Source organism: Doryrhamphus excisus, linkage group LG8 (genome assembly GCF_037039965.1).
Source record: "Doryrhamphus excisus strain RoL-2023G ecotype Guam linkage group LG8, RoL_Dexc_Guam_v1.1, whole genome shotgun sequence".
Lineage (NCBI taxonomy): Eukaryota > Metazoa > Chordata > Actinopteri > Syngnathiformes > Syngnathidae > Doryrhamphus > Doryrhamphus excisus.
The window spans coordinates 12205872-12232747 of record NC_136364.1 but is presented as its reverse complement, the minus strand read 5'-3'; the positions used below and the strand labels follow the sequence as shown (position 1 = coordinate 12232747).

General features: G+C 39.9%; 2 protein-coding genes across 4 annotated transcripts in view; both read right to left on the bottom strand.

The window, feature by feature from the left end:
- The window catches only part of clmpb (CXADR like membrane protein b), a 122471-nt gene that overhangs the window by 73191 nt on the left and 22404 nt on the right, over positions 1 to 26876 (bottom strand). The window contains exon 3 of one of the 3 annotated variants that reach the window (XM_058079244.2): positions 20870 to 20939. The exons of 1 other annotated variant lie outside the window; for it this stretch is intronic. Coding sequence is in view for 1 of the 2 variants with exons in the window: in XM_058079243.2 (XP_057935226.1) it covers positions 13961 to 13994 (34 nt within the window). In the remaining variant the exon portion in view is untranslated. Of the gene's footprint in view, positions 1 to 13960; positions 14359 to 20869; positions 20940 to 26876 lie in introns of those variants that run through there. One more of the 3 variants, XM_058079243.2, reaches the window with a different exon arrangement.
- On the bottom strand, positions 23209 to 26827 carry LOC144899628 (uncharacterized). The gene is made up of 4 exons (XM_078792577.1): positions 26508 to 26827; positions 26159 to 26314; positions 25202 to 25294; positions 23209 to 24307 (listed from the first exon to the last, which is right to left on the bottom strand). The coding sequence occupies exons 1-4, from the start codon at positions 26646 to 26648 to the stop codon at positions 23999 to 24001; spliced, it is 699 nt and encodes a 232-aa protein (XP_078648703.1). The 5' UTR covers positions 26649 to 26827; the 3' UTR covers positions 23209 to 23998.

The following is a 26876-nucleotide window of genomic DNA, read 5'->3' as shown; positions in this document are numbered from 1 at the left end:
AGAAGGATCAGATTCATTTTTCTACCTTTCTTTCTGTTCTTTAACAATCAGCACTAGAACATCGTAGGTGCGTTTCAACAAAATATCAGTTCTCAACAGTGCCACAACATAAACAACACAAAAATGGTTTTACATGAAAATAACCATTTTTTTATTTACATTTTTTGTAAAAAAAAATTTTAATGTTTTTATTAAAAAAATAAAACTTAACATTTTATTTTTTTAATTAAAAAAATAACATTTAAAAAATTAATTAAAATATTACAAAAAATTATAAATAATTTATCTAAAAATATAACAACATGAACTATTTACCATTTTCACATGTGCAACTGAACTGCATCTGTGTGCATGCGTTTGTGCACGCGTGTTTCCCCAGAATGCGTAACTTCCTGGGGAAAATGTCTTTTCACTTCCTGGTATTTTAAGGGGAAATATAAAATGCACTTCTGCCGTTTTTCGGGTCGTCATCTAACATATAACATAATTTAACAGAATTTACTGAACCCCACAGCACCCATCGCGGGATAATACTTCATCAAATCATACCAAAATGTGACAAAGCACAGAGTTGACTCCCCAAACTATTTTAAGCTTGGATGCATTTAGAAAGTAGTGTCATCATGCCAGCAAATTATTTTAAGAGCTTGATTCTGCAAACTCTGCTATTTTCTCCCACATGGAACATTTGGGCTCTGGACAGTAAATCAAGCCAAATGTTAACACTCTGGATTCCCCTCTTAAAGAAGACATACAAAATAAAAAATAATGTCCATTGCTGGGAGAAAGGTAATGTATTTATTTATTTATTTATGGCAAGAGAGACAAAACAGCGCGGATATAACCAAAACCAGCACAGCATTACAATTTTCTTTCAGTGTCTGTAAAAAAAAAGAAAAAGTCATAACAATGTGATTGTTTAAACTACAAAGGCCAACCGGTGACAGGCACATTACAAAAGGCACACCTGAGCTACGGTCTCTCTGATGCAGTGAGTAATAATGTTGGGGGTGACAAGCTACATGATTGGCCAGTTTTCAACTTTGGTTTCATTGCAATACAGCTAACCAGATTTTTTTTTTGGTCTTGGAATGATACCACAGCCATTTATTCAGCACTAAAAAAAGACATTAAAAAAGAGATAAAAGCTTTGAAATGGTAGAATTTTCCCCCAACGTTATATTTTGCAGGCAATTGAAACATACATTACATTATCTTATGCAATTGTGTTATACAAGGAATATCAGACACTTGCACAAGGTGTCTGTAAAGGAGTAGAAAGAAGCAGACCTTATAGACCATGACCATGTTAGACCATGTTACCATTTCCACCTTGCCATAAATGCCATGGTTGCTTTGACACTTAGATTGACATTTAGATGTCAAAAAACAAACTGTTTTTGTTTGATTTCGGTCAATAATGTTCTCATGTGTCTTTAGGTTTCCAGGGAGTTCGGTCATAAGTACAAACTGACGTAAAAAAACTAACATTTAAGTTTTATGGCCATGCCAAATGTCTCCTTTAACCTTGGGGAAATGAGCCTCATCTGAGGTAAAGATACCACGCAACATCCTTAAGGTGGATACACCAGGCTACTGCCATTATTGTAAGGCTGAATTTGAAAAAAAAAATGCAGATCTACACATCTGTAATGGGCAGCATAGTGTTGAGGCTCCATTTCATCAACCAGTCATGTCTAACGAGATGGAAAATCCAAAGGTGTTGGCGCCATCTGTTCTCCAGCACTTTGCGGGAAAGCGCAGGAAAAACAGAGGAGACTGTTGGAGTGTACGGCCACACGGCTTGAGCTGAGGAATAAATGACTTTTATCTCCAGCAAACACAAAGTGCTCACTCTTGACACTCTTGACTACACTGAGGGGAGTACTACAATCATTGAGATTACATACTTAATTATTGAGAGTCTTGTAATGAATCAATGACAGACAGTTAACAAGGTTTTTTCTGCTCTGATTTGAAAGGCCAAATTGCTGGCTAAGTTGTTAGATAAAGCATCCACAAACCATGCAGGGCAAGGATTGTACCACCAACTGGACGCACTGGCAGTGTTGTACTGAGCAGAATAATGCGGCCCATAGCAAAGGTCTGCAGGAATGTCCCTGTGCTAATAGTGCTATTACTACAGGTGTAACAGTACATGGTAGGTAATCATCGCAGTTCTGTTGAAACCAATCAAAGGATGGGAAAATGTTGATGTCACAATGGCCCTGAATTGTGTGTATGTGATATGGGCCAGCACTCCTTATTCTGAAGGCACTGGGCAGATTATATTGGCATTGAAACACAGAGTGGAAATATGATTGGGCAAAAAATGCAGATCATAGACTGTTGGGAATAAATTAATAGAATTACACAAAGCAAGGGGTTGCACGGCGGTCGACTGGTTAGCGCGCAGAACTGGCGTTCAATCCCACCCTCGGCCATCTCTGTATGGAGTTTGCATGATTTCCCAGTGCATGCGTGGGTTTTCTCCAGGTACTCCGATTTCCTCCCATATTCTGAAAACATGATGTGTTAATTGGCCACATGTATGACTGTGAGTGTGAATGGTTGTTTGTCTATATGTGCCCTGTGATTGGCTGACCTCCTCTCGCCGAAGACAGTTGGGATAGGCTCCAGCACCCCCGACCCTCATGAGGATGAATGAATGAAAAAGCAAATATTGGAATTGAAGTGGTAAATGTAGGTCCGTGCTGGCCCTGACTTCACAACACTGGTGGTTCTAGACCCGACTCGAAATGACAATTGGAAACAGTTTACTGACAATCAATTCATTAATGGAATTCTACGAAAACCGACTAATTGATTATCATCAATAACAACTGTTTGGATATTAGTTGAGTTATTGCTGAAACTGCCATTTGCTTGGTAGACCTCAGTGAGTGATAGGACATCCACGGACACCAGGAACCTTTCTGTCAATAGCTGATCATTCCTTACCAGCAGCTAAGCCCTTTTAATTGGTTAGGGGGGCATACATGTCAGAACCCAGCCTGTGGGAATCCTACTTTCCCACTGGGATTATTGATTACTATGTCCGAATATCCGTTTGGATATCAAGGCACACTGCTGTGATACACATCAGCAAGAGACCAATCGCTCAAAGCCAGAGGAGACTGGTAGGGGATCTTCCACTATTAGTCTTGAAGTATCGTTCCAAAAAAACTGTAGTGTATTTATTGTATTTGAGCACAGCACTTGACTTTTCTGTCATTCAGAATGACATGAATGACATTCAGACAGCATTCAAAGGCGTGGATTGATCGCAGGAGAATAAAAGCGAGCTATACCGCAACAAACAATAGCGACCCAGGCGAGCCTTTTTCCAATTGGAAAGTGGCTGAATGAACTGGAGGAAATGTTCCACGTCGCTCTGTTTAGACGCCTGCTGTTCCTTTCAATTTGAAGCAGTCTATTAGCCCAGCAAGCAGGACACTCCATTAGGTGTTTGGAACCCTGTTTTGCCCCATTGTCTCACTCCATTTCCTCGTTTGTGTGCCACGCTTGCCTAAAGCGTTTGTGGGTTTAATCAGGAGAAGCCCCTCTGCCGTTCAGACATTTATCTTTGCTTTGCTTTTGGTCACCACCGAGCAGCAATGGAAGGACCGGAGGATTGATGGCGGTTGAAAGGAGGTGGATGGCTGCAGTGGTCATTGGTTAGTGTGGTGGAAGATACCATGTTTAGGATGCCTTCCACGCTTGACGGGACTCAATCCGTGCAGTTATATATTAACTGTATGAATTTCGGTGTATATTTTATTTGGCAGGGAAACCAATTCATGCAATTGTGAAAATAAAGTCCAGCTTTTACGTTGTGTATTTGGGCATTCGGCTCATATCTGGATGTGAATATCTCTCAAGTGTTATCTGCCATCTTGAGACTGAATTAGCATTGGCTTTTTGTAGTCACACATTTCATTCGGTGTTATATGTAGTATTTAAGGAAAAACTTGTGTTGGTTTTGTGTTTAGGTGACATATTACACCTACACCTACACAATATTACACCTTTTGCTCTTTCTTCCATGGTTGCTGGTTTTTTTTTGGGTTTAATTTAATTTCTAGCGTCTGGCCAATATAAAAAAAAACACAAATGACCCCCGGGCCGTAGTTTAAACACCTTTGTTGTAAACAGTACATCAAGTGACACAGACATTCATTCATTTTCTATACCGCGTATGTTGCGGGCATGCTGGAGCCTATCCCAGCTGTCTGGTACACCCTGGACTGGTCGCCGGCCAATCACAGGGCACATATAGACAAACAACCACCTAACATGCATGTTTTTGGAATGTGGGCGGAAACTGGAGTAAACCCACGCATGCACGGGGAGAACATGCAAATTCCACACAGAGATGGCTGAGCGGGGAATCGAACCCGAGTCTCTACTGCTAATGACTTGGCAACCGTGCAGCCATGACACTGATTGCTTATAATACTTTGTATTATGATACTGTAGCTAGAATAAAACAACCACATCAGGAGGTTTTCTACAGCCGCTTATTAGAGACACTGGTGAGTATTTGGTTTCATAGACCATGTACCCAATGACTATATGGGACTTGCTGGTTAAGTAAATACAGGTGTGACATGGCGTATTTACCATAATCAATCATTTTTATGGACAAATAATCAAGAGTCATTTCTGCAAGTTTATTGCACCATCATCTTTTCTGTCTATGAGCTGCTTTTGATTTACTTGTAATTGCAATGTGCCTCAGCATTCCTGGTGGAAAGGACTTTTCCTTCCCAGATGTGCCAATAAATCACACAAATAGCAGTATTTGTTTCATACACTTTTGCACAAACTGCTGTCCGGGACTGATGTGGTATTCGGAATTTTCCCCTCATTAGCTCAATGTCTCCATGATGTCGCCACATACTGTACATAGTGCTGCATAGATTTCAGGCTTCCTCCCTGCAATAAAGATTTATCCTTTTAAGCTGTTTATTCTCTAGCGCAGTTGGATTGCACAATTAACTGCACAGAGAATAGATTTAGGGAGATTTATCGTATCTGGTTTCAGCAACAGAGGATGCACAGTACATTAGATGAAAATGCTGAGCGCGCATTACAGGTTTTTATTGAGAAAGTTCTAGGAGTTCTGGGTTTCATGGTATATTTAGTTTGAATTCATAAAGAAATCCTTCTATAGGCATGTTTTGGAACTGGTACTACCTTCGCTGCTAAAGCCAAAGCGTGCAGTCATGCTGTGTGCGGTCCAACACTGAATCTCGTTTACTGCTACAGTATGTCAATATGTGCAACGAAGAACAGCCTGGTGAATCAGGACCCAACAATTCCATGCTCTGCTTCGCAGACCGCATCAGCATTTAGCCAGAACCTTATTCACAATTTGATCTTAGTATTGCTTACCTAAAACTAATCAATAGTCCTTGATTAAAATGGTAATGAAATAAAAGATTTTACTTTCAATCAAAGTGCCTGTGGATGGGCGATGGCCGAGAATCCATAATGTGGTATACATTACAGCCTCTTGTAATAACAATATATCATCTGGCACATGAATTAGAATAAGACCATTTAAAAACAGGTTTAAGGGAAAGAAATAGTGTTGAAATAGATATTTCTTGAAATAAAATTGTAGTACAGTCGTCCCTTGCTACATCGTGGTTCAAACATCGCTCCTTCTCTTTGTCAAAAAATATTGAAGGTTACATGTACTATTCCGGTCGCTAGGCGGAAATAATATTACACTGACCTAAATGTGTTTTTAAATGTTTTTAACATTACCTTAAAACTGTAATGACCAACTCAAAATTGTTGTCCTCCGATTCTATGTGGAAGTGGTAAATTTTTGGCTTCTTACTTGTCCTTCTTCCCCACTCACTGTTTGAAAGATTTTCTTAAGGTTATAATAAATACATTGGAGAGGCTTAGCTTGCTATTCTAGCGCCGGCCGTCTCTTGTGTCCCCGCAGTGATCCCGTAGCCTGTATGATGTGGTTTAAACTAAGATATTCAATATTAAATCCTTTATTTAGAAAGTCATAGACAGGTGGAAAAAATTGTTTGTGAAATGCATGAACATTTGTTTTTCTTTGAAAAAAAAGAAATTTGCAAGTGATCCCAAACTTTTGAGCGGTAGTGTATATACTGTGAGAAAAATGATGGTATGGCTTAATTGTAGTTAGTAGTAGCAGTGATTCGTTCAGCCTCATATCTGAGCTGTCGTTACCACAATGACCGCACGGTGCGAGCATGTACGTATGTCATAAGTTGAAAGGAGATCCTCTACAGGGCCATTTTTAAATATTTATGCCATCTCACAGATGACCTTACATTTTTCTCAAGGAACTAGAGAGCTGTATTTGCATTTGCACCATTGCCTTTTATGGTTATTCCTTATTGCCAATAAATCAGAATTCCTCCCTTTGGAGGGAGTGTCCTGGTCAATAAAGCTTATAGGGAGCTGGGGATCTATATTTCCATAGTACTGCTAACAGGTCACTTGCCGTACATGATTCACACCTGTACCTACTTTTTTCATACAATGCATTTTTCAATGTAGTTTCTTATTGAAAATCGTACCATGAAGATTTTGGTTTATAAATCTCGATAGTGATGGAGGGAAATTTTGGAAAGATGGAGAATTTGTCACAGGTTCACATAACAGTAAAATAATTGTCCTTGGCAGAAAGGTAGGGTCCTTTCTCCTGACAGAATGGTTGACAAAATCCATTTCTGCATGGTTCAGTTGCTGGTAGATTTAGAGACAAGGCAAGTGAGTGATTTAAGACATAATTCTCCATGGTCTGACTTTGGTCAACCTTCCAGTCTCTGCCACCATAACACACAAAATCACAAATCAGCAACAAAGGGATTATTTTATTTTATTACTATTTTACAAAAACAATGCAAAAACAGGACCAGCCGCAACACTGGTTCATTCATAATCAAAGCAGGAAGACTCCACCATCACCACCGCTCAAAAGTACGCAATGCGCTTGAGCACCTCATCAGCACAATCCGTGCAGTGCTGTGCTTTATACGAGGAAGGAGACAGATACAAAGTTGCTCATGGGTCTGTCTTCATTGTATATACAAATAAACCATCTGCACACATGTTAAAGATGATTCAAGAACTCATTGGCCAAAATGTGTCTATAGTGTCCTAACTCAAATAAGTCACCGATGCGTGGACGCCCCCCAAATAAATAACTTGTTGCCCGAATGAACATTTTAGAAGTGAAAACTCCGCCAGAGAAAAGCACAAGACAGCTCCACTCATCGCTCATCTGCGTGGCTGTGCGACCCATTAGACAACTAATAATTAACAAAATTTATTGTTAAAATCTGTCTGTAGGATATATTATTTTACTGTTAATTTTTTCTCAAGGAGAATGAGGAGGAGATACCGTGACTATACCATCAACGGTTCTCCTACGAGGTGGCGTACGTGGTGACTGACATGCATTGTGGCCTTTGATGCGCATTTAAAGGCAATGAGAGGCGTTCATTTGATCGGTTAAGATGACACTCGGCTGTGTTAAACCCCGTCATGACACCTCTCCTACCTCTTTGCCACTTGCAACGGTGGGAAGGGACGGAGGCGTGGGTGCGCAACGCTGTGCCAGACTGCGCTGCTCATGAAATTTACAAAGTGCGCTGGCCACGCTCCGTTGGATCCCTAAGATATTAAGGACCGGTGTTTGCTGATTGACTTTGTGGAAAATGTGATACTCTACTGATGTATAATTCTCTGTCTGAATGTTCTGAACTCCTGTTTTGACCTAGCGTAGATTACGTTATGGTGTACCTACAATATTTATACAGCAACAGCACCTCCGCTGGTTGCAACCCAGTAGTGCAGTCACCTGTGCATAAATTGATTCAAGACATGCTGAATCAACAATTCTATTCAGTTATTATAACCATCACTAATTGATATCCGACTTTAATTATTTGATGTTGTTATAACAACCTCGTCATCCATCAGGCATCATCATCACTGTTTGACTTCCAACCTTCTCAGATCGAGCTAAAGAAAAACAAGTTAAGTTGTTTTGTGTACAGCATTCTAGTGCGGTGATGTCATGTGCTGGCTGCACACTCCTTGAATGTGAACCTGAGTCTCTCCAGAACATCTGTCAAAGATTAGCAGTTCCACGTGAAATAGGCAGTTCCTGTTCTGACGTTTTTCAAAATAAATCTGGCAGTCATTTTCGCAGAGTGAAGGATGGAAAAAAAAGACTGGCGACTTTATCAGTCAGGGACCCGGCTCCGTTAATGCGTGTTTCTTGTGTTTTACAAGCTGCGAGTGACAAAAGACCAATACAGATGAGGGTTTATTGTAGCTTGGAGGGGAGAGGGGGTGGGAGGGGAGCTTAAACACGGCAGCACAAAATTGGAGGAAAATGTCAAAAAACAAGATTGTATACTAAGCCGACAAATTCACTAGGCTCTGACCTTTATTCTTGCTGCAATCAAAAATAAACCCGGCGCGGCCTTCAGCTAGCACGAGTAGAAACCATTTCACTGAACAAAAGGTGCTTTTCTACCTCCAAGCATTCTAATCGTGGCAGCCGGCTGGCGGCGACAGAATGGAGGTTAAGAGAGACCTTCGGACTAAAAGCAGCACAATCAATGAAACATGAAGAACCCCTCAGGTACAAAAAAAAGGACAGCTTGTTCAGGGAAGCGCTCTGGCATTCAAAAAGCCGTGCACATCGCCGTGGAAGCGCTTGCAAGGCAAATCAGTGTTTGTTAATAATATGGGTCAGCTATTCTGAAGGCGGCTGACCCTCTGCAGTCGTGTAGAGCTCTTCAGTCCGGAGCTCTTCCGTAGTGCAGACTGCCTTACCCTTGCCGAGCCCTTCAGATGTGACACAGCAAGTAAAACGATGCTCACATAATGAAGGGATCGGTTTCACACGTGCATGTCATAACACTGACCTTGTAGGTGAAAAAGAAAAGACGTTTAACTACAGTATGTAGTTGGTGCAATGTAATCACAGCTGCTCCTGAGTCTGCACTGCACTGGATGCAAATCCACAGGATATTGATTCCTGGGTTGATTTGCATTGTCCGTTCACTGTGTGTGTGCGTGTGTGTGAGCATGCCGCTGCATCATCAAGTGCAAATTAATTGTGCCTGCCAATTAAAGTGAGAGTGGAAGCTATTTAAGGGTTTACGCTACTGCAACGTGATATGAAGGTTAATTCCATTTCCACTTAGCTTGCCACCTGACTGATGAACGCGTTAAATATCGTGCAGTACAACTCCCGTCAAACATATTGTCGTCATTCGATGAAAATAGTCGTCACTCCACTTTATTGCAACTTTTTGAACCCAATTAGATTCTGCGTCTTCTCCTGCGAGTCCTGTTAAAAGCATGCAGGAACGAACCAATGAACGCCTCCTCCATTCACTGTACTTCAAAAGTGATGGCGGTAGATTTAGTTGCAGATACACTATGAATTACGCCGGCTTTAATCATTTTATTAAATTGTTGCCGTTTTACCTTTCAAGCTGATTAACAACTACTGTAGATTCTCCAATTAACAAAACACCTTCATTCAATGAACTGCTGGCTTTCATAAATAGTTGGTGCGTGGGCGACAAAAGCAAATAAGTCGCCGGTGTCTCTTATTACCTCTGGCTTTAATGAACTCCGCGAGATGGCCCAACCTGCATTTGAAGTGGCAGCAGATCATATGCGCTATAAAATGTCGGTTGCACTACTGAGCGGTTGGCATCAAAAGGTAATTACGTGTGGAAGTGGTAAGTTCTTCCCCATTCTATTTAAAACACTTAAGTTAGAATAAGTTTAAAATAATTACATGAGAGAGGCTAACTCGTTAGTTCGGTAGCTTGCTATGCTAGTGGCGGCCATCTCTTATGTCCCTGCAGCAATCTTGTGGCCTAAACAAAGAATGTTAGGAGTGTAAAGGTGACTTTAGGGGTGTTATTTTCTTGTCTTAGCTCTAATAATGTTAAAAACCTGGATTTATAAAAAGGCTTTCTATGCTGTAGCTATGAAAATGTTTTTATTAATATTGAATCCTGGCTGCACGGTGGTGGAGTGGTTACTGTGCAGGCCACACAGCTAGGAGGCCACCCTCGGCCATCTCTGTGTGGAGTTTGCATGGTCTCCCCGTGCGTGCGTGGGTTTCTCCGGGTACTCCGGAGACCGAGCATGCTAGGTTAATTGGCGACTCCAAATTGTTCATAGGTATGAATGTGAGTGTGAATGGTTGTTTGTCGATATGTGCCCTGTGATTGGCTGGCCACCAGTCCATGGTATACCCCGCCTCTCGCCCGAAGACAGCTAGGATAGGCTCCAGCATACCCACGACCCTCGTGAGGATAAAGCGGTAGAAAATGAATTAATATTGAATAATACTTTGCAGGAATTTTCTTATTGCGATAATCAAGGGGCAACTGTAATATTAATTCATCATAATGTGACAGTTAAAAACGTTACATACGTATACCGCATATAAGTCTGTACTTGTACAAAACACACAGTAATGGTTGTGATAGTGTTACTTTTCTGGTGTTACTACTAAAACTGTCAAATACCTGCCAAATTCCTCACCTAACGCCAATAGCAAGTATTTTTAAAGAAACAGCACATAGGAAGTGCCACAGTATGCTGTGCTAAAATTAGGGAATGAAAGTGATGTGAAAATGGAATAGTAAAGATAACTAGTAACTAGACGTCAAAATGCCACATGGTTTTGTCGGAATGTCAGACGTGTGTGTGTGTGTGTGTGTGTGTATGTGGGAGTGTGATTCATGCGCAAAGACATCAAGATGTCACTTCATAACCTCTGGCTCAGGAGGCTCCTGTCATCTTCACATTTCTGATATTGTCGGCCTAGCCCCGCAGACACGCTAAATATAGAATGGGGACAGAATTTTCCTGTTTTGTCGCCACTGCTCTGCTCATTTACATCCAACACAAGCTGCGTGCCCCGCCACCGCCATTGCCTCCAAGATCCATGCATGCAGGATCATACAAGAGCTTCTTATCGTCTTTTAATTCCAGAGCATCCTCGTGATTGCCTACATTGCATCTTCTCGAAAGAGTGACACACGTCAGACTTGTGCATTCGTTCTAATTACACGACTGTCAGTGACTTCCAGTGTTTTATTACGTCTGGGAAAGTCACCCTCTCATTCACAATGTGCCAGTTGTAGGACAGATGGCAACTCCATCGTCAGCACGCTTTACCTGAGCCGAGTCGAGCCCTGCAGCGGGCAGAGTGGCTTTATTTGACCTTGTTTCTCACTTTGCATTAGCAGAATTACACAAGGAGTGCTACGAAGCCTGCTGTGGCAATTAATTTTCAACGCTTATCTATAATGCAACCAGTGGAAATTACATCGACAACAGATATTAAATTAAGGACATTTCACGACTTGCAAGGCTGAAGCTAAATAGAAAACAGAAGAGCTCCAATTAATAGATATTGATTCTTTTGTAATAAAACTTCCTCTGTTTGAGTTGCCCCTTCGCTGATCTTTAACAGGATTCAATGCTGGTTATAATTTCAGGAAAATACCCTTTTAATCGCGGAAACAACTGCCTAAAAGCTCATTCGAAGGCAGCACATATAACAGCCCACTAAAATTCTACAGTTGCGGAAAGAAATGCAAGTTATGAGGAAAACCTTTCGAAAAATGTTGCAATATAAGGTTGTTATATTTGTCCAAACAAACTGTACCTTTAGTTGTACCAAGTGTTAAAATGAAAAGAAACTGAAGAAACATCGTAGTCATTATGACAGGTGAGTAAATGTCAAAATGTAACATTAGGACTTCATTTTATTACAACTTGGTTCTATCAAACTGTAAAGCATTTTTTCAAATCTTTTTCCTCGTAATATTCCAACTTAAACTTATTGACGCAATACATGTTGTAAATAACGAGTTATTCCTGCTAACTTACCGACTCATTCTCGGAAAAAGCTGAGTTTTTCTCATAGCGTTATGACTATTAGAGCTCTCTACACATGTAATAACAACCCTATAGTCACATTTAGCCAATATTGAAGACAAAATGAGAGCTTTGTATTTGTGTTTAAGTTAATTTAGCCATTTTTAGGTTTGATGCTTAATGCTTAATTTAGGCAAAAATAAATAAATATACATTTGCTTAAATATGCACATTTTTGACTACCACAAATACTATGTCTATTGCACCAAAAACAGCATGATTTAACATATTTTTGAAAACTGTGGGATCACTGTGACTTTATTCTCCTAGCTTTATGACTACATTCTTATAAATTACATATTTTTTTCCTTGTAATATTTCCTCTATTTTTCTTATGAAATTCACATCAAATCAATCTTTATTCCCATACTAATTGCATTTAAGAAATATACAAAATTAGGAGTTCATTCTTGTAATATTTAAATATTATTCTCAGTTTTTGTTACTTTTCAGTGTGGTCATTATTAGAGCTGCCAAAATTAATAAATGGAGCAATGGTTGATTATCTGATTAATCAGAAATAATTTTGGCATCCCATTAATATTTCTTCAATGTAAACATCGTGAGAAGCCTTTCAAATGTGAACATTCCCTTAGTCATTCGTGAAAGCAAACCTGTGTTTTAGGAAAAACAAGACATTCACACATCAGATTTGTCTTATTTTTGGAAATATCACGGACCAAACCACTAACCGATTACCACATGAATTAATTAATTAACACCTGATTAATTAATTATCAACATGTTTGAGATACACTGAATAAGATAAGTTTCCTGATACCCCTTCATACAAAAACGATATTTTTCCAATGTCATTGTAAAGAATAGTGTGTTCATTGCAATAGAATTCTGAAATAGAAACGGGCTGATGAGGCAAACCAAGAGAAGAAGTGCCTGTATGCAAAGTCTATTGCAGAGTCAGCGCCTTAAATGAAAGTAAAATTACCAGTGACAGTCTTCGCCGGACACATTCGGGACATCTACCGAAGGACCAATTACATTATCATCAATTAAATCAAGCCACAATATGCAGGATACATTACTTGTTCCCAAGAACAATAAATACTGTATTGTAGCTCCCTTCAGGTTAAAAAAAAAAAAAGGTATCAACATTTTAAAAGACAAATGCCTGCAGTCTTTTCATTCCTCTCCAACGTGCCATACCACAAACAAGCGAGTGTCCCACACACTCCACACTCTGTTGGAATCCCACCAGACAAAACAAGCCTGCAGAACTTTTCTGCCCCGACGTTCTTACGAAAACCTCTGGGGATTCCAGGCGGTTTTTGTTTTTGTTTTTTTCTACACACATATACTGCAGACAATGACACATCATATTGCATTGTTGTAATCGCACTATAACTCCCAAATTGGGAATCAGCAGTGGGAGCTATGAGACGTCTGACTGGAAGAGGAGTCTCACTGGGTTACACAGTCACTGTGGAATTAAAGAGTCCTTAATTGAGTACAAAACCCAGATGCTCTTAGCTGTAAAGATAACACTTAGGGGCATAATGCAGTGATACAGATAAAAGACATTACAATAATACAATAATAATGCTGCATTTGTGCCAAAAACTAAGGTTAGGTTAGAATTACACACGTTCAACTCCATAAACAAGCATGTAGGCTCTAAACATGACCGTCATCATAACAATAGCACATTTGCAAGGGAGGGGTCATGCCAACTTTTCTCCACAATTTCGCTACCTTTTCAGGTCTCCTACGGTGAGGAATACATCTTCTTGCATGCCTATTATGCAGAAATAGTGCAAATGTTCATAGATATACTTACAGTAGAATAGACGGCACACAACAAAAGAAAATAATTATTTATATTTACAGTGACATCATTCCGAATCAAGGCTGTGTTGTCAAGGACTAATTATACACAGAAATACCTGATAATGGATTTATGGTGTACACGATGCGTCCTAATGTAAAGAAATAACACATGCAAGGTGAAGGCACTTACCCAGGAACAAATAACCAAATGTTGCAGCAGACATCGCGACTGGAAATCCCACATACAAAAAAAAAAGAGGAGGTGGAAACAACAATGCGCTTCGTCACATTCAGACGCGAATGGCAAATTGCGAGAGAGGGAATGTGAGAAAAAGAGCAGAAAAGGACAAAAGGGACATCATGTGTCTTCGCCAGCCTTCACCGTCATCGTTCTCAAGGCGGGAGGACACTCACACTCACACACGCACGCACACGCACACACACTCACACACACACTTGGCCTCGGATCAAAGTTGTCCCCTTCCTCCAACACCTTCCACACACACACGCGCTAGGAAAAACAGCGTGGAGGTTGTGGCGTGGGACGTGTCGTGTCCGGCTCCTCACATGAGGTTCCCCTCCTTTGGATCCTCCGCTGCACAAAATGCCAGAGAGGAGGAGGAAGAGGAGGGGAGGAGGAAGGAGGAGGGCGAATAGGTGCATGATGATGCTGAAGGATGGAGACCTCTAGAGTCTGAACTTCTCTTACACACTATTGGGTGTGTGTGTTTTTAATAGAATGTACTTTACTACAACATAAGACGTGCTCAGTTATAATTAAAGCTGCTATTAGGTATTGATTTACATAAACTAATTATAACAATCAAATTATGTAAGCCACATTTCATGCAAAACTATAATGACAGTTGTGCTCAAAATGCTCTTTGGGTGACATGCTAGCATACATGGAACACATATGTGAGGTTTTATCATTATTAGGCAAATGGTCAATGACTTATGGGTAATTAGTAGCCCATCTGCTTGCCCTGCTTCTTGCCTGGGGCAAAACCCTTGTCCCAAAAAATGGGAGTTACGCTGCGCATTGCCAGCAATGAGCTAAAAGCCCAAGTTAGCAACTTCCGGTACAGCTCGTAAAATATACCTGTTGTGCTTTTTCCACTTTTCTGACCCATAAATGTAGTTGAAATGTTGTATTCTTGTGTTAAACAATGCCAAAGTTTCAGATAATTAGCTTTACACATTTGGAAGTGAGCTCTGAAAGACGTTTGGGATGATGAGTGATGAGCTTCTTTCCTGCCAGATCTCTCTGCCCTCCCCCAAGCTCAGTTTCTCATTTTATGGTGTTAGCAATGTCTCCTAGGAAGTGTATATTCGGGTCAAAAAGAAACATCAGGCAAAAGTGGTTGGAGTTCCTGGTTCCCTAGCATTCATTAATTCATTCATTCTCTACCGCTTATCCTCACGAGGTTTGCGGGCAGTGCTGGAACCTATCCCAGCTGTCTTCGGGCAAGAGGCGGGGTACACCCTGGACTGGTGGCCAGCCAATCACAGGGCACATATAGACAAACAACCATTCACACTCACATTCATACCTATGGACAATTTGGAGTCGCTAATTAACCTAGCATGTTTTTGGAATGTAGGAGGAAACCGGAGTACCCGGAGAAAACCCGCGCATGCACGGGGAGAACATGCAAACTCCACACAAAGACAGAGGAATTGAATTCTGCTTTCCTAGCTGTGAGGCCTGCGCGCTAACCACTTATAGGCTGTGCAGTCCGATTCTCTACCAGCAAAATACATTTATTTGAATGTATCAATGACATTTCACACTGGATTGTTTTGTGAACATGGGCCGTTGTGCAGCTGGACTTGCCGATAAGTTGAAGCCCGATGCCTCTCCAACGTTACTTGGTGGTGTAGAAGAGCCCAAAGAGGAAGCAGTAAATAACAATTCATCGGTGTCCTAACTGTTTATTTTGTGTAAGTCATCAACAGTTGTCTGTGTAGCATTACAGGATGCGGGGTGCAAATTACAAGCTTACAGAGTCTGGAGTTGCTAATAGCCATTTGCCACCATAAGCGGTGGGTCAACCTGAGTTTTTTAGAACACTTGTAGTCCTAACACTAAATGCTAAAGCTACCTGTGCTTGGGAATGTGCCCAACCACAGTGGAGTGGGCGTGCCTGAAAGCAGGCCGGAGGTAGAATAAATGAAAACAGGCCGTTTTTGCAAGAAGCACGAAATCCCAAGAAATGCAACTGGATTTGGTGCAGATTCTGGAAGATCTAGCAAGCTTTCTGTGCGGATTATCGTGTGTAGCTGCTCAATAGGAGACCTGCTGGTATCTTACACTTAGTTTGGCTTGGTGGTACAGTCATCCTTCGTTTATCGCTGTTAATTGATTCCAAACCTGACCTGCAATAAGTAGGAATTAATATTAATAAATGGAATATTTCCATATTTTTTATCACTTTGTAAATACTATCTTTACCATTATTAGAGCCCTGTAGATATGAAACAACACCCCTTTAGAACCCTATTAACACCCGTCTACACCTATTATTCTTTGTTTACACCTCATTGCTCAACTGTTTTGCAAAGACAATGCAACCAAAAAACGACCACTTCCACACTGAGTGTGGGAATATCACCGATGCCTCATGGCCAGAACACTGCAGCCAATATCTGCTGAAGAAATGCTCAGCATAAAGACAGGACACCGCCTCACTGGTGTAGCACATGTTGTGTTGCCCTTTCAATAGACCCAAGAAAAAAAAATCCACAATTTGGGTCACCAAACATATTTCATTTCATTTTTTTCACAAAAATCAAAAATTAACTACATAGCTTTTAAAAATGTATGAACGTTTGCTGCTTTAAGATAAATGATTCTACATGGCCTACTTGCAGAAGATATTTGTCCAAATTAGCTTAATTCTATAAACAACAGGACCAGTGCTGGTATATTGACTGATGTTGCTTTGTTTATGGTCATGAGCTTTGGGACACGATTGCGAGCATAAATTAGTTTCGTCTATTGAGTGGCTCGGGAATCTGGTCAAGATGCCTCACTGTGGAGGTAGGAGGCTTCGGGAAAACCTGGGGGAGGTTGGAGAGACCGTGTCTCTCAACTGGAATGGGAACGCATTGGCATCTGTCACGAGGACCTGGATGAAATAGCTGAGGAGAGGGACACCTCAGACCTCAGATAAGCAGAAGAAGATGTATGGCTGAATGGATTATCTCCAAATAATGCATTAACCAATCACGGCAGAGGAAGGCGGGACTTAAACAGAAGCCCAAGTCACAGCTGGGGAGTAATACATGATGACTGAGTGAATGGAACAGATGCCTGGTGGCTTTGCTGTGCACCATAACATTAAGTAAAGGTCACTCCCCGACACCTCAAGAGCTGCACTGATCAGTGGGGTTGAAAACCTGGGTCAGAGGGCTGTGCTTGCAGGACGATCAGTTATCTTTTTTTTTTTTTTTTTACACAGTTTTTTTATGCAGCTTTTGGATTAGATCTCAGTACACCGTGCAGCTCGTAAGTGCATACACTGTTGCTACATTATCTTGTACATCTACAGAATAGCCAGATGTCCCATGTCATGTTGTGTTGCTGTTGCAATTCCTTACTTATGCAAAGTTATTCAATGTGTGTGTTTTTAGAGTCATATTAAGTCAGTCAAGATGAAACAAGAAATGCTGCATGTTCTAATTTCAAAAGGCACCATCTATTCTCCAGGGCTATTTATAGTTTTCAGGCTGAGATGACGCATGTTTGTGATCAAAGGCAGTTTAACGCATCCGTTTGGAACCAGGAGGAATTTTATTTATGTTTTTTTTTTTTTCTAAATGTGTCCACCAGCATCCAGTTCAATCTTGGGATTATTCCGTCCGTCTTTTCCCACAGCAACAACAACAAAAAAGCCACTTTTTTTTTCTCGTTTCCATCAGCTCTTGGTTAGGGATTTTCACAAAAGCTGCACGGCCTAAGTCAGGTATAGAGAACTGTCTGCTCTCAGAACTTGAGACAAATTAATCCCCCTCTTCAGTTTCCCAACAATCTACAGAAATAACAAAAGGCTTCACACTCCCTAGTGGCCTGTCTCTCTTTCCTCTCTCTCTCTCTCTTTCTCTCTCTCTCTCTCTCTCTCTCTCGCCTTCCCTCAAGTGGCCTGCCTGCTCCTCAGCCTCGGCACCAGCCTTCCTCCCTCTTTCTTTCCGTTCCAATAACTAGATGGCTTGAAACAACGTCTCGCGTGCATTCGCTCCCAGAGCACACAAAGCAACATGATGGGAGACAGAGCAACAAATACGCAACATCATTCAAGGTGTCGGAGCAAGGGGAGATAAGATGAAGCAAAGTGGTGTTGGCAGTCTTGTGTACCGATGACAACACTAATCTTTTTTTTTTTTTTTGGTACAGATCCTTATTTATATTTCCCCTGAATCTAAAAAGGTCGGTGCTGCGATGCAGCTGGAAAAATCCGAATCGACGTCAGCCGCAAAGCCGTGTGGTACTACTCTAAGCTGATGTCAAGAGATGATGGATGGCTCGTTTTAAAAAGACATGTTTGCATCGCAAAGGAAGTCGAGATTAAAAACACCATGTAATGAAAACATGCTGCCAAAAAAAAGCAGCAGAGGGACACTTGTGGTGAGGTACAGTGGAACCTCCAAATTTGGAAACTGACTAAGATCTCCCTTCAGACGTCAGATGTGAGTATTTTCGGTGATGCCACCTCAAAAAGGAAAGAAGAGTGTGATGATGACTACAGAATCATAACACATACAGTATGATGACATAGCAGCGTTTCTGTCAGGGCGATAAAGAGACAAAAAATATGTGAGAAAAGATGAACAGAATGAATACTAAAAAATACTATAAATCATTCAGTGTTTCTGTGAAGAGACTCACCTCCCAGAAATACTTGGTAATCCTTGTGTGCTTGTTTTTTGTGATGACATGGTCCAATACAAATCACAAACACTGGCATTTTACTTCAAGGAAAACTGCACTTTTCTGGGGGGGGGGGGTTGCCCATTATCTATAATCCTTATGTGAGACATGAACACGTGTCTCTTTTCTGTGTGTTTAAGATATAAAAACACATTAAAAGAGAGTCAGCTTATGACATGTATGTTTATATGAAATCACTGAGCCCTGCAAGGAAGTTCCGGTAATACTTAGGGACCATATAGTACATATACGTTTTATATACACTACCGCTCAAAAGTTTGAGATCACTTGCAAATGTCTTTGTTTTCCAAAGAAAAACACATTTTCATGTATTTCACAAACAATTTTTATCCATTTCACAAACAATGAAAATTAATCAGATGATTTTCAAAGAACGATCTACATTTTTGCATAGAGGCCAGCAATTGGTCCAGTTGAACAATTTGGATGTCAACCAACACAGATTGTGTTCAACATGTCGGGTTCATGAGTACCATGAATGGGAATCATCGTTCAGTTGTTCAATCCCGACATGGCTCTTTTAAAAGATGACCTCACTTTAGTAAAAAAAAGAATAGACGGCAGGTGGACATGAAATATAAGACCCGGGCGCATTGTTGATCGCATGTAGTCCAGTTGGTGCCATGAGAGGCATCCTGTCTGTGTTTGGTGGCTTGGCCTTAGTGGATGATGTAGCATCCCAATGCAGATGGCCTCACAGATGGCTGATATTTATACCACTGGGCCTTGCAAAGTCACCAGTGTGGAAACTGCTCTTTCTGCCTACACAACACACCCAATTCAGTGGGCACTGGAAACATATGTTCATTTATGAATGTTATTATGACACATGAACGCAATGATATGCAGTTATTCCATCCAAAAATAATAGCATATCAGTCATTTTGATGGTTTTAAAGGAGTGAGTATCATGGTGAACACCTTTATACTTGTTTATGATATTGTATCACATATGATTTTTTAAAATTAATTTTGTATGACATTTTAAAAGGCTGCACAGTGTTGGAGTGGTTAGCACAGAGGCCACACAGCTAGGAGACCTGGGTCCGATTCCCCGCTCAGGCATCTCCCGTGCATGCATGGGTTTTCTCTGGGTTTCCTCCCACATTCCAAAAACATGCTAGGTTAATTGGCGACTCCAAATTGTCCATAGGTATGAATGTGAGTGTGAATGGTTGTTTGTCTATATGTGCCCTGTGATTGGCTGGCCACCAGTCCAGGGTGTACCCCGCCCGCCTCTCGCCGGAAGACAGCTGGGATAGGCTCCAGCATATCCTCACAAGGGTCACCCTTGTGAGGATAAGCAGCACAGAATATGAATGGACAGAGACACTGTACCACTTTCATTTTAAATATCTGTTTTGGATATTTTCAAATAGAGTTTGCAACTGTCCCATAAAAAGCATGTACCACCAAATTTTGTAATCTTGACTCTTTTTAGTTTTTCCATTTAAAATGTAAAATAAAACAAAAACAAAAATCTTTTTTAATAGACAATTTTAAATATTGTAAATAATCAAGTGTTGTGTCATTTTGTTTACCCTCCCTCTGTAACAAATTACATAATCCCTGAGTTTAAGTTCAATGATTAAAAAAAAAACCCAAAAAAAAACCACTTCCAATACCAACATGTTGTGCATTTTAGCTCTCTGGATTTATATACTTTTAAGTGGATTTGTGATTGGATCCGGAGCCAAGAGACACACCTCCGAGCACTTCATCCTGAGTGTTGCAACGATGCAGAGCGGTTGTATCTGCCACATGATGACATCACAGGGATGTGTTAGCGTTTTGCCGATACGGCCTGCAAACACACGCAAAGCACATTAGGACGCCTGTTCCAGGCCACCTCTCCATGCTGACCTCAGGGAATGAAAAATGGATAGTTAAAAGGATTCTTGAGTAACAGTATGGATGTTGGAAGACAATCGGTTTTGTTTAGGCCTGACTATTTTTAGGCTGCAGCGTGATGCAGTGTTTCACGGCTCACAGATCCTTTATAATTTGATGAGGGAGAGGGCGGCCGCCCCTCCAGAGATTTACGGCAGGCATCTTGAGGCTGCATTGACCACTTGGCTTATAGATTCAAATTGGACGTTTGTTTATGGGCCAGTTAAGACGTTTCTCCAACCACCCTCTCTCTTGTACCATTCAGCCCCACCACAGGAGAGTTCAGATTGTCAGTCACGAGCAGGGGCACCACCGGGAATTCCTGGCCCTATGAAAAAAACACCTTCTGTCAAGGGAAAATCTTCTGCCAGCTCCAAAATAGATGAGCAATCAGAGAAGTTCTTTAAGAGGTCCAATTGTATGCAAGGAGACAAATCAATTCAACCTGAATGGACCGCTTTGAGAGAATATGTCTAACTTCATGCTAAGATGTTAATATAGGAGACAACATACATGAGAGGAGGGACAGTGATGATGAAGGGCAGACTCACATGTCGAGGCATGCACGGAGAAAGGAGCCCTCTAGTCTCCAGCAAATACCATATTTTCTGGACTATAAGTCGCTCCAGAGTATAAGTCGCATAAGGCCAAAAATGCATAGTTAGGTAGAAAAAATATATATACAAGTCACACAAGGCCAAAAATGCATAATTAGGTGGAAAAGAACATACATAAGTCACAGTGGCGTATAAGTTGCATTTTTTGCAGGTAATTTATTTTACAAACGACTTGACCAAAACAGACATTATATCCTCTTGGAAGGCAAATTCTAACAATTAAAGAATAGAGAACAGGCTGAATATGTGCAAGATATGCTAACACAATAGTTATTCAGCTACACAAAAAATAAACATGAACAGAAAAGATGTCCAGTGTTTATGTAACATAAACAGTTTTTTTCATTTATCAGTCGCTCTGGAGTATAAGTCGCAGGAACAGCCAACCTATGAAAAAAAGTGTGACTTAGGGTTATGCATTTTTTCTCTTTTAATTCTGTGCGACTGCCTGCTAAATAACCCACCATGGGGCCAATGAAAGTTCCAGAGTGCCAGCCCTTTGATGAAGAAGGTGAAAAACAGTCACTTCCATCAACAGGATGTATGGAAAGTCTGAATAAACAATATGCTCCACCCGTTTTCATTGGATTTATGTTATTTCCTATGGGAAAAAATTCAGCTTTCATACTTTGTTGGTTACAATGACACTTAAAAATGTTTTTTTACGATCTTTGTTTTGCTGCTCCGCACATTAGTTATAACCTCAGATAAAAAGAAAAAGAGCTTATGCACATTTTAGACAACTTCCTGTCATGTCCTGTTCTACATGATCCAGTGAGCGCAGCACTTGTCTCCTTGTACTGCAAAGCCCAGCAAGTTCAAAAGTGGATGTTTCCCCCCCCACCAATTTATTCATGAGCGCTTCTCCGGGAACACAAGGTAGGGGAGGATAAGAGTTTTAAAAATATGTTATCTCACTCTAATGAGAGGCGACTGAACTGCATTCAGGAACCCAGCAGAGCACCGACTCCTCCTCTTACATGTGCGTCTGCAGTGAGTTGGCAAATGATGAGCTGAGCAGGAATGATCGAGCGGCTCAGCAAGTGAATGAATTCATCTGACTACACCAAAACATACGCGTGATGCTCTCTATGACTGATTGTTGTTTACCTTAAATTGCATGACTGTCTTTGGGAAAGGTGATGCCGCTAAATTGTAGCCTAGCCCAGTGCACTGAAAAAAATAACTCATTGGACTAACGAAATTAAATTGTTGGCAGAATTTCCATCCAATTAAAATGTTTAGCCCCAAGTCACAAAAAGTATGTTTGTACATTGTAATATATTTGTGTTAGTTGATCTTGTTCTTTTCCTGTTAATCCAACTCAAATTAATCTAAATGAGGTAAAAAAATATAATTGAGATGGGTCTATCCAACTCTACAGGTAACACAAATTAATTTCATTAAACCCTCCAAAAAATAACGAATTGGACTAACTCAATTAAATAGTAGGCAGAATTTCCATCCAATAAATATGTTTAGACCCAACTCAAAAAAACTATGTTAGCACATTGTAATATATTTGTGTTAGTTTATCTTTTTTTCTGTTCATCCAACTCAAATTATAGCAATTGAGGTAACAAACTGTAATTGAGACAGTTCTATCAATTTCTACAAAGTACAGTTAACACACAGTAATTTAATTAAACTAATGAATAGTTTTTACTTCATTTTAACTAAAAATGTGTGATTAATACAATTAGTCAAATTAATCCCAAACTCCTGAAGAATATACAGTACAAGGAACTACACCTGACAAGAATTTATTTAAAACAAGGGATAAAGCCACATTTCTGTACAACATAGCCAAAACTTCAGCTTTTTACAATAAACATGTTAGAGATGCACTACAGCTTTCCTTCCAAAATTGTCATTATTAGAAATAACAATCCGAAAATATAATTTAACCAGATCAACCACTGAAAGTGCAACCGCTATCATTTGTGAGTTACAAAGTGCTAATATGTCAAACGTCACACTGTCTGCTCATGATGGGCTGAGGTATATTGTTAATATTGGCGTCACTACTAATATGGTACCTTTACATTTCTACTTATGTGCGGTGGACCAAATGGGACAAAATTAAATAAATCAATCTCTAAAGAACTAAATGTGTCAAATAGTTAATAGTTAAATTTTATTATTTCACGGCTCTGGGGTGCAGCGTCATGAATTATGTATCACAAACACCCATCAAAATCTGTGGGTGTGACTAACGTCAATCTGGTCGAATGGTCTGAAGTCCAGAAGTTATACAAACTCCTAACTTTCCCGGGAGTTGGTGAAAGGTATTTTAAACCTTACAGAGTATGTGGAAGCAGGATCTGCTGATCTAGAGATCACATAAGTCAGGGAGTTGGGAGTTATTTCCACACAATTCATAAACATGCAACCACAACTCCACAAAACAATTATAGTGAAAAAATTAACTACATTATTAAAATAACTAATAATAATTAAATAGTGAAATAATTTGAAATACTTATGTTTCTACAGTAAATGAGCTGATATTTGACTTAAAGACAGTTATTGACGCATTTGATTACTTAATGGTGTATTATGTAATGACTAATTTAAAGATTTGTAAAATTTAACTACCGACATGTAATTATTTAAAGATGCATTTATCTATTTCATTCTGTCCCATTTGGTCCTCCACACTTGGTTTCTTGAGGTAAACAGGTTTAGAAAAGTAGTGCAATTTCAAATGTTTAAACATGTTAGACAACAGGCAACAGAACAAACAATAGGCCAAAGTTCATACCTCCATTTAGATGAACATCTTCATTTTCAACTGCTGTATTTTCACATTGAGTTTGTGTCCATCCATATTCATGAGAATCTTCTGGACAAACTCAAATGTGTATTTTAGGTTGTCTGGATAGCTGAGATCCAAGGCATAGATAAGCCCAAAGAGCAAGGCAAAGGCCACAATGACACTTCTGACATTGGAGAGGACTTTAACTCCTTCAATGACAACCCATATGTTATCAGGAAAGTCACGCTCACCACCTCTGACAACAAAAATGCACATAACAGTTGTTGCAAGATCATTTTCTGCATCCTCAATAGCAGTTGCCTGAAAAACAGAAACAGATATACAGAAAGAATAAGCTCAGGAAAATGCTAGTTTTGAATATTTCATGTTGATGGATGAATTCCTTCCTAACCTAAATACATTTCTCTACAATGTAAATCCAATTAATCCGTTCCAAAAATGTTAAGACAAAACATGTTTTTTATAGTTTTAAATGTGGAAAACAATTGGAAATGTTTATGAATGATGAATGGAAGAAATAAATGAACATTTGAGGTTACTTTTACCTTCACTGTAAAACTGAAGGTGGTGATATTTGATCCCACATTGACAACAGTCACGTCTTCAATTAAGGCAGAAGTAACCTTACATTATGAATTTATTCCTTTCATTGTAGTTTATATTACGCATTTACAATTGTTTTACACATGTAACATAATGTTAACATGGGGTTAACATTTTTGAGAGTCAACCATAGATGGTCAATGTAATGTAGTTCAGTTTGCCAGCCATTTTGTTTAGTTAGCTAATAGGAATTCTAATAAAATTGATGTTTTCTGATAAACATACATCAAGAACAAAGATGGGCAACAATGCATTAACAATACAACAATGTACTGTATGTCAAGGAAGTGAACAAATGTAACAGACTGTAAAACTAATAGATGGAAGGGTAGGGTACAATAAGTAAGGTGATGCGTGTTTAAATTAATTAAACCATGACCATTGTATGATAACCAAAACATGCATGCAATTCAAGGAAAAATTGTACATAGATTTTTGACTAATCCCCCCCCCCCCCAAAAAAAAAAAAATTAACACTAACACTGGCAGACACTACCCAATGTTCTGCTATTAATTAAAGAAAACAAAGATTAAACACTGGAACATACTACCAGTGCTAAGACATGCTCTTTTGTTAAAAGTGAAATTTACCAGGTACTCCTTGACGAGGGAAGCTGGATCCTCGTTGAGGTAGATAATCAGGCTCTTCAGAACACACTCCCTCTTCGCATCTATTTCATCACACTGAAACACATGTACATGTATTTGGCTTTAATAAGGGGGACATGGTAAACAACGTAAAAAGCCAGTTGTGGAGATAATGACTTTTTCTTGTTTTTATCAATTACATAGAACATTGCAGTTTTTAAAGGGTAACTGCAGTTTTTGGAATTTTGCCCATCATTCTCAATCTTTATGTGAAAAATTAACATATTTCTTTCCCTTTTCTGTGCATTATAACACGAGAAAACAAGTTAGAATGAGCTAGCTTACAATGCTGTCATTGGGATACAGCTATTTCAACTATGAATACATCAGTCATCTTCCAGTTTTCAAAGCTCATTTCAATTTAAGAGAAATGGAAATACTTCTGCAGACTGAGATAAAAAGTTCAAGTTAATAATTATCGTGTGCTGGGGATCAACCATAATTACACCAAAATGATCAAAAAGCCAAAAAATTTACAATTGAAAAACATGTTTTGACTTTGACAAAAAATAATGCACAGAGTAGTGAATTCACTTCAAATCAATTCATTCATTCATTCATTCATTCATTTTCTACCGCTTTTTCCTCACGAGGGTCACGGGGGTGCTGGAGCCTATCCCAGCTGTCTTCGGGCGAGAGGCGGGGTACACCCTGGACTGGTCGCCAGCCAATCACAGGGCACATATAGACAAACAACCATTCACACTCACATTCATACCTATGGACAATTTGGAGTCACCAATTAACCAATTCCTGTATGATAATTTGCCACTTGGCATTAAAAATTAAATTTCATACCGGAACAGCTGGGATAGGCTCCAGCATGCCCACGTGAGGGTAAGGGCTGTAGAAAATGAACGAATGAATGAATTTGATAACATCAATGTAATTAAAACCCACCTCATCATAGACTGCCAGGATATTCTTCATCTTCTGTCCCTTCGCTCCTCCTTTGGACTTGAAAAGGGAGTTGAGCTTTGGAGTAAAGTGGTCAAGCTGGCCGAAAAACTTTGACAGTAGTGGTTTTGTGGTGATTCTCATGAACTCATCATTCACCTGTGGGGGAAAAAAAAAAAAAAAAAAAAAAACTAATTAAATGTAAATACAATCACATACAGCAAGTGTGTGGAACCAGGACCGGACGACCGGACCTAAAGCTAGGAGAAATAACAACAACAGCTGAACAGCTGTCAACAACCCAGTTCTAAACCATATCAAAATGCAATAGTCCACCGTGGTGTATACTTACACCACTCTCCTGAAACAAGGCTGGCCATCGGTCTTTGAAGTCTTCGATCATTGGTCTCTCATCCACAATTTCCAGTCGTCTGTGGGAAAAAGTCTTTTCCATTTTTGTCTTTATCACCACCTCATTGAAGCGTTTCTTCATTTCTGATAGTATACTGATTCGCTCCTCCTCCAGACTTTCTGCAGTCTCGCCTTTTGGGTGCAAAGGAATGTAGTGAACTTCTGCCTTCCTTGGCTTCTTTATACTGGCTGCTGCTTTTCCTTGTCCCTTCCTCTTGTGTTTTAAGGAGTTCACATGAATTTCAGGATCACCTAGCCGCCCCAGTTTTGTCCGATAGTTCTGCAGCTTGTATTTCAGTGATTGTTTCCA

Bases quoted from the DNA above. Each gene is read 5' to 3' on its own strand.
- LOC144899628 (XM_078792577.1), bottom strand. From the start codon at position 26,648: ATGAAGAAACGCTTCAATGAGGTGGTGATAAAGACAAAAATGGAAAAG. The intron at 25,295-26,158 runs GTGGGTTTTAAT...CATGTGTTTCAG, and splicing joins TCCTGGCAGTCTATGATGAG to TGTGATGAAATAGATGCGAA. The intron at 24,308-25,201 runs GTAAATTTCACT...TCTGTTTTTCAG, and splicing joins CCCTCGTCAAGGAGTACCTG to GCAACTGCTATTGAGGATGC.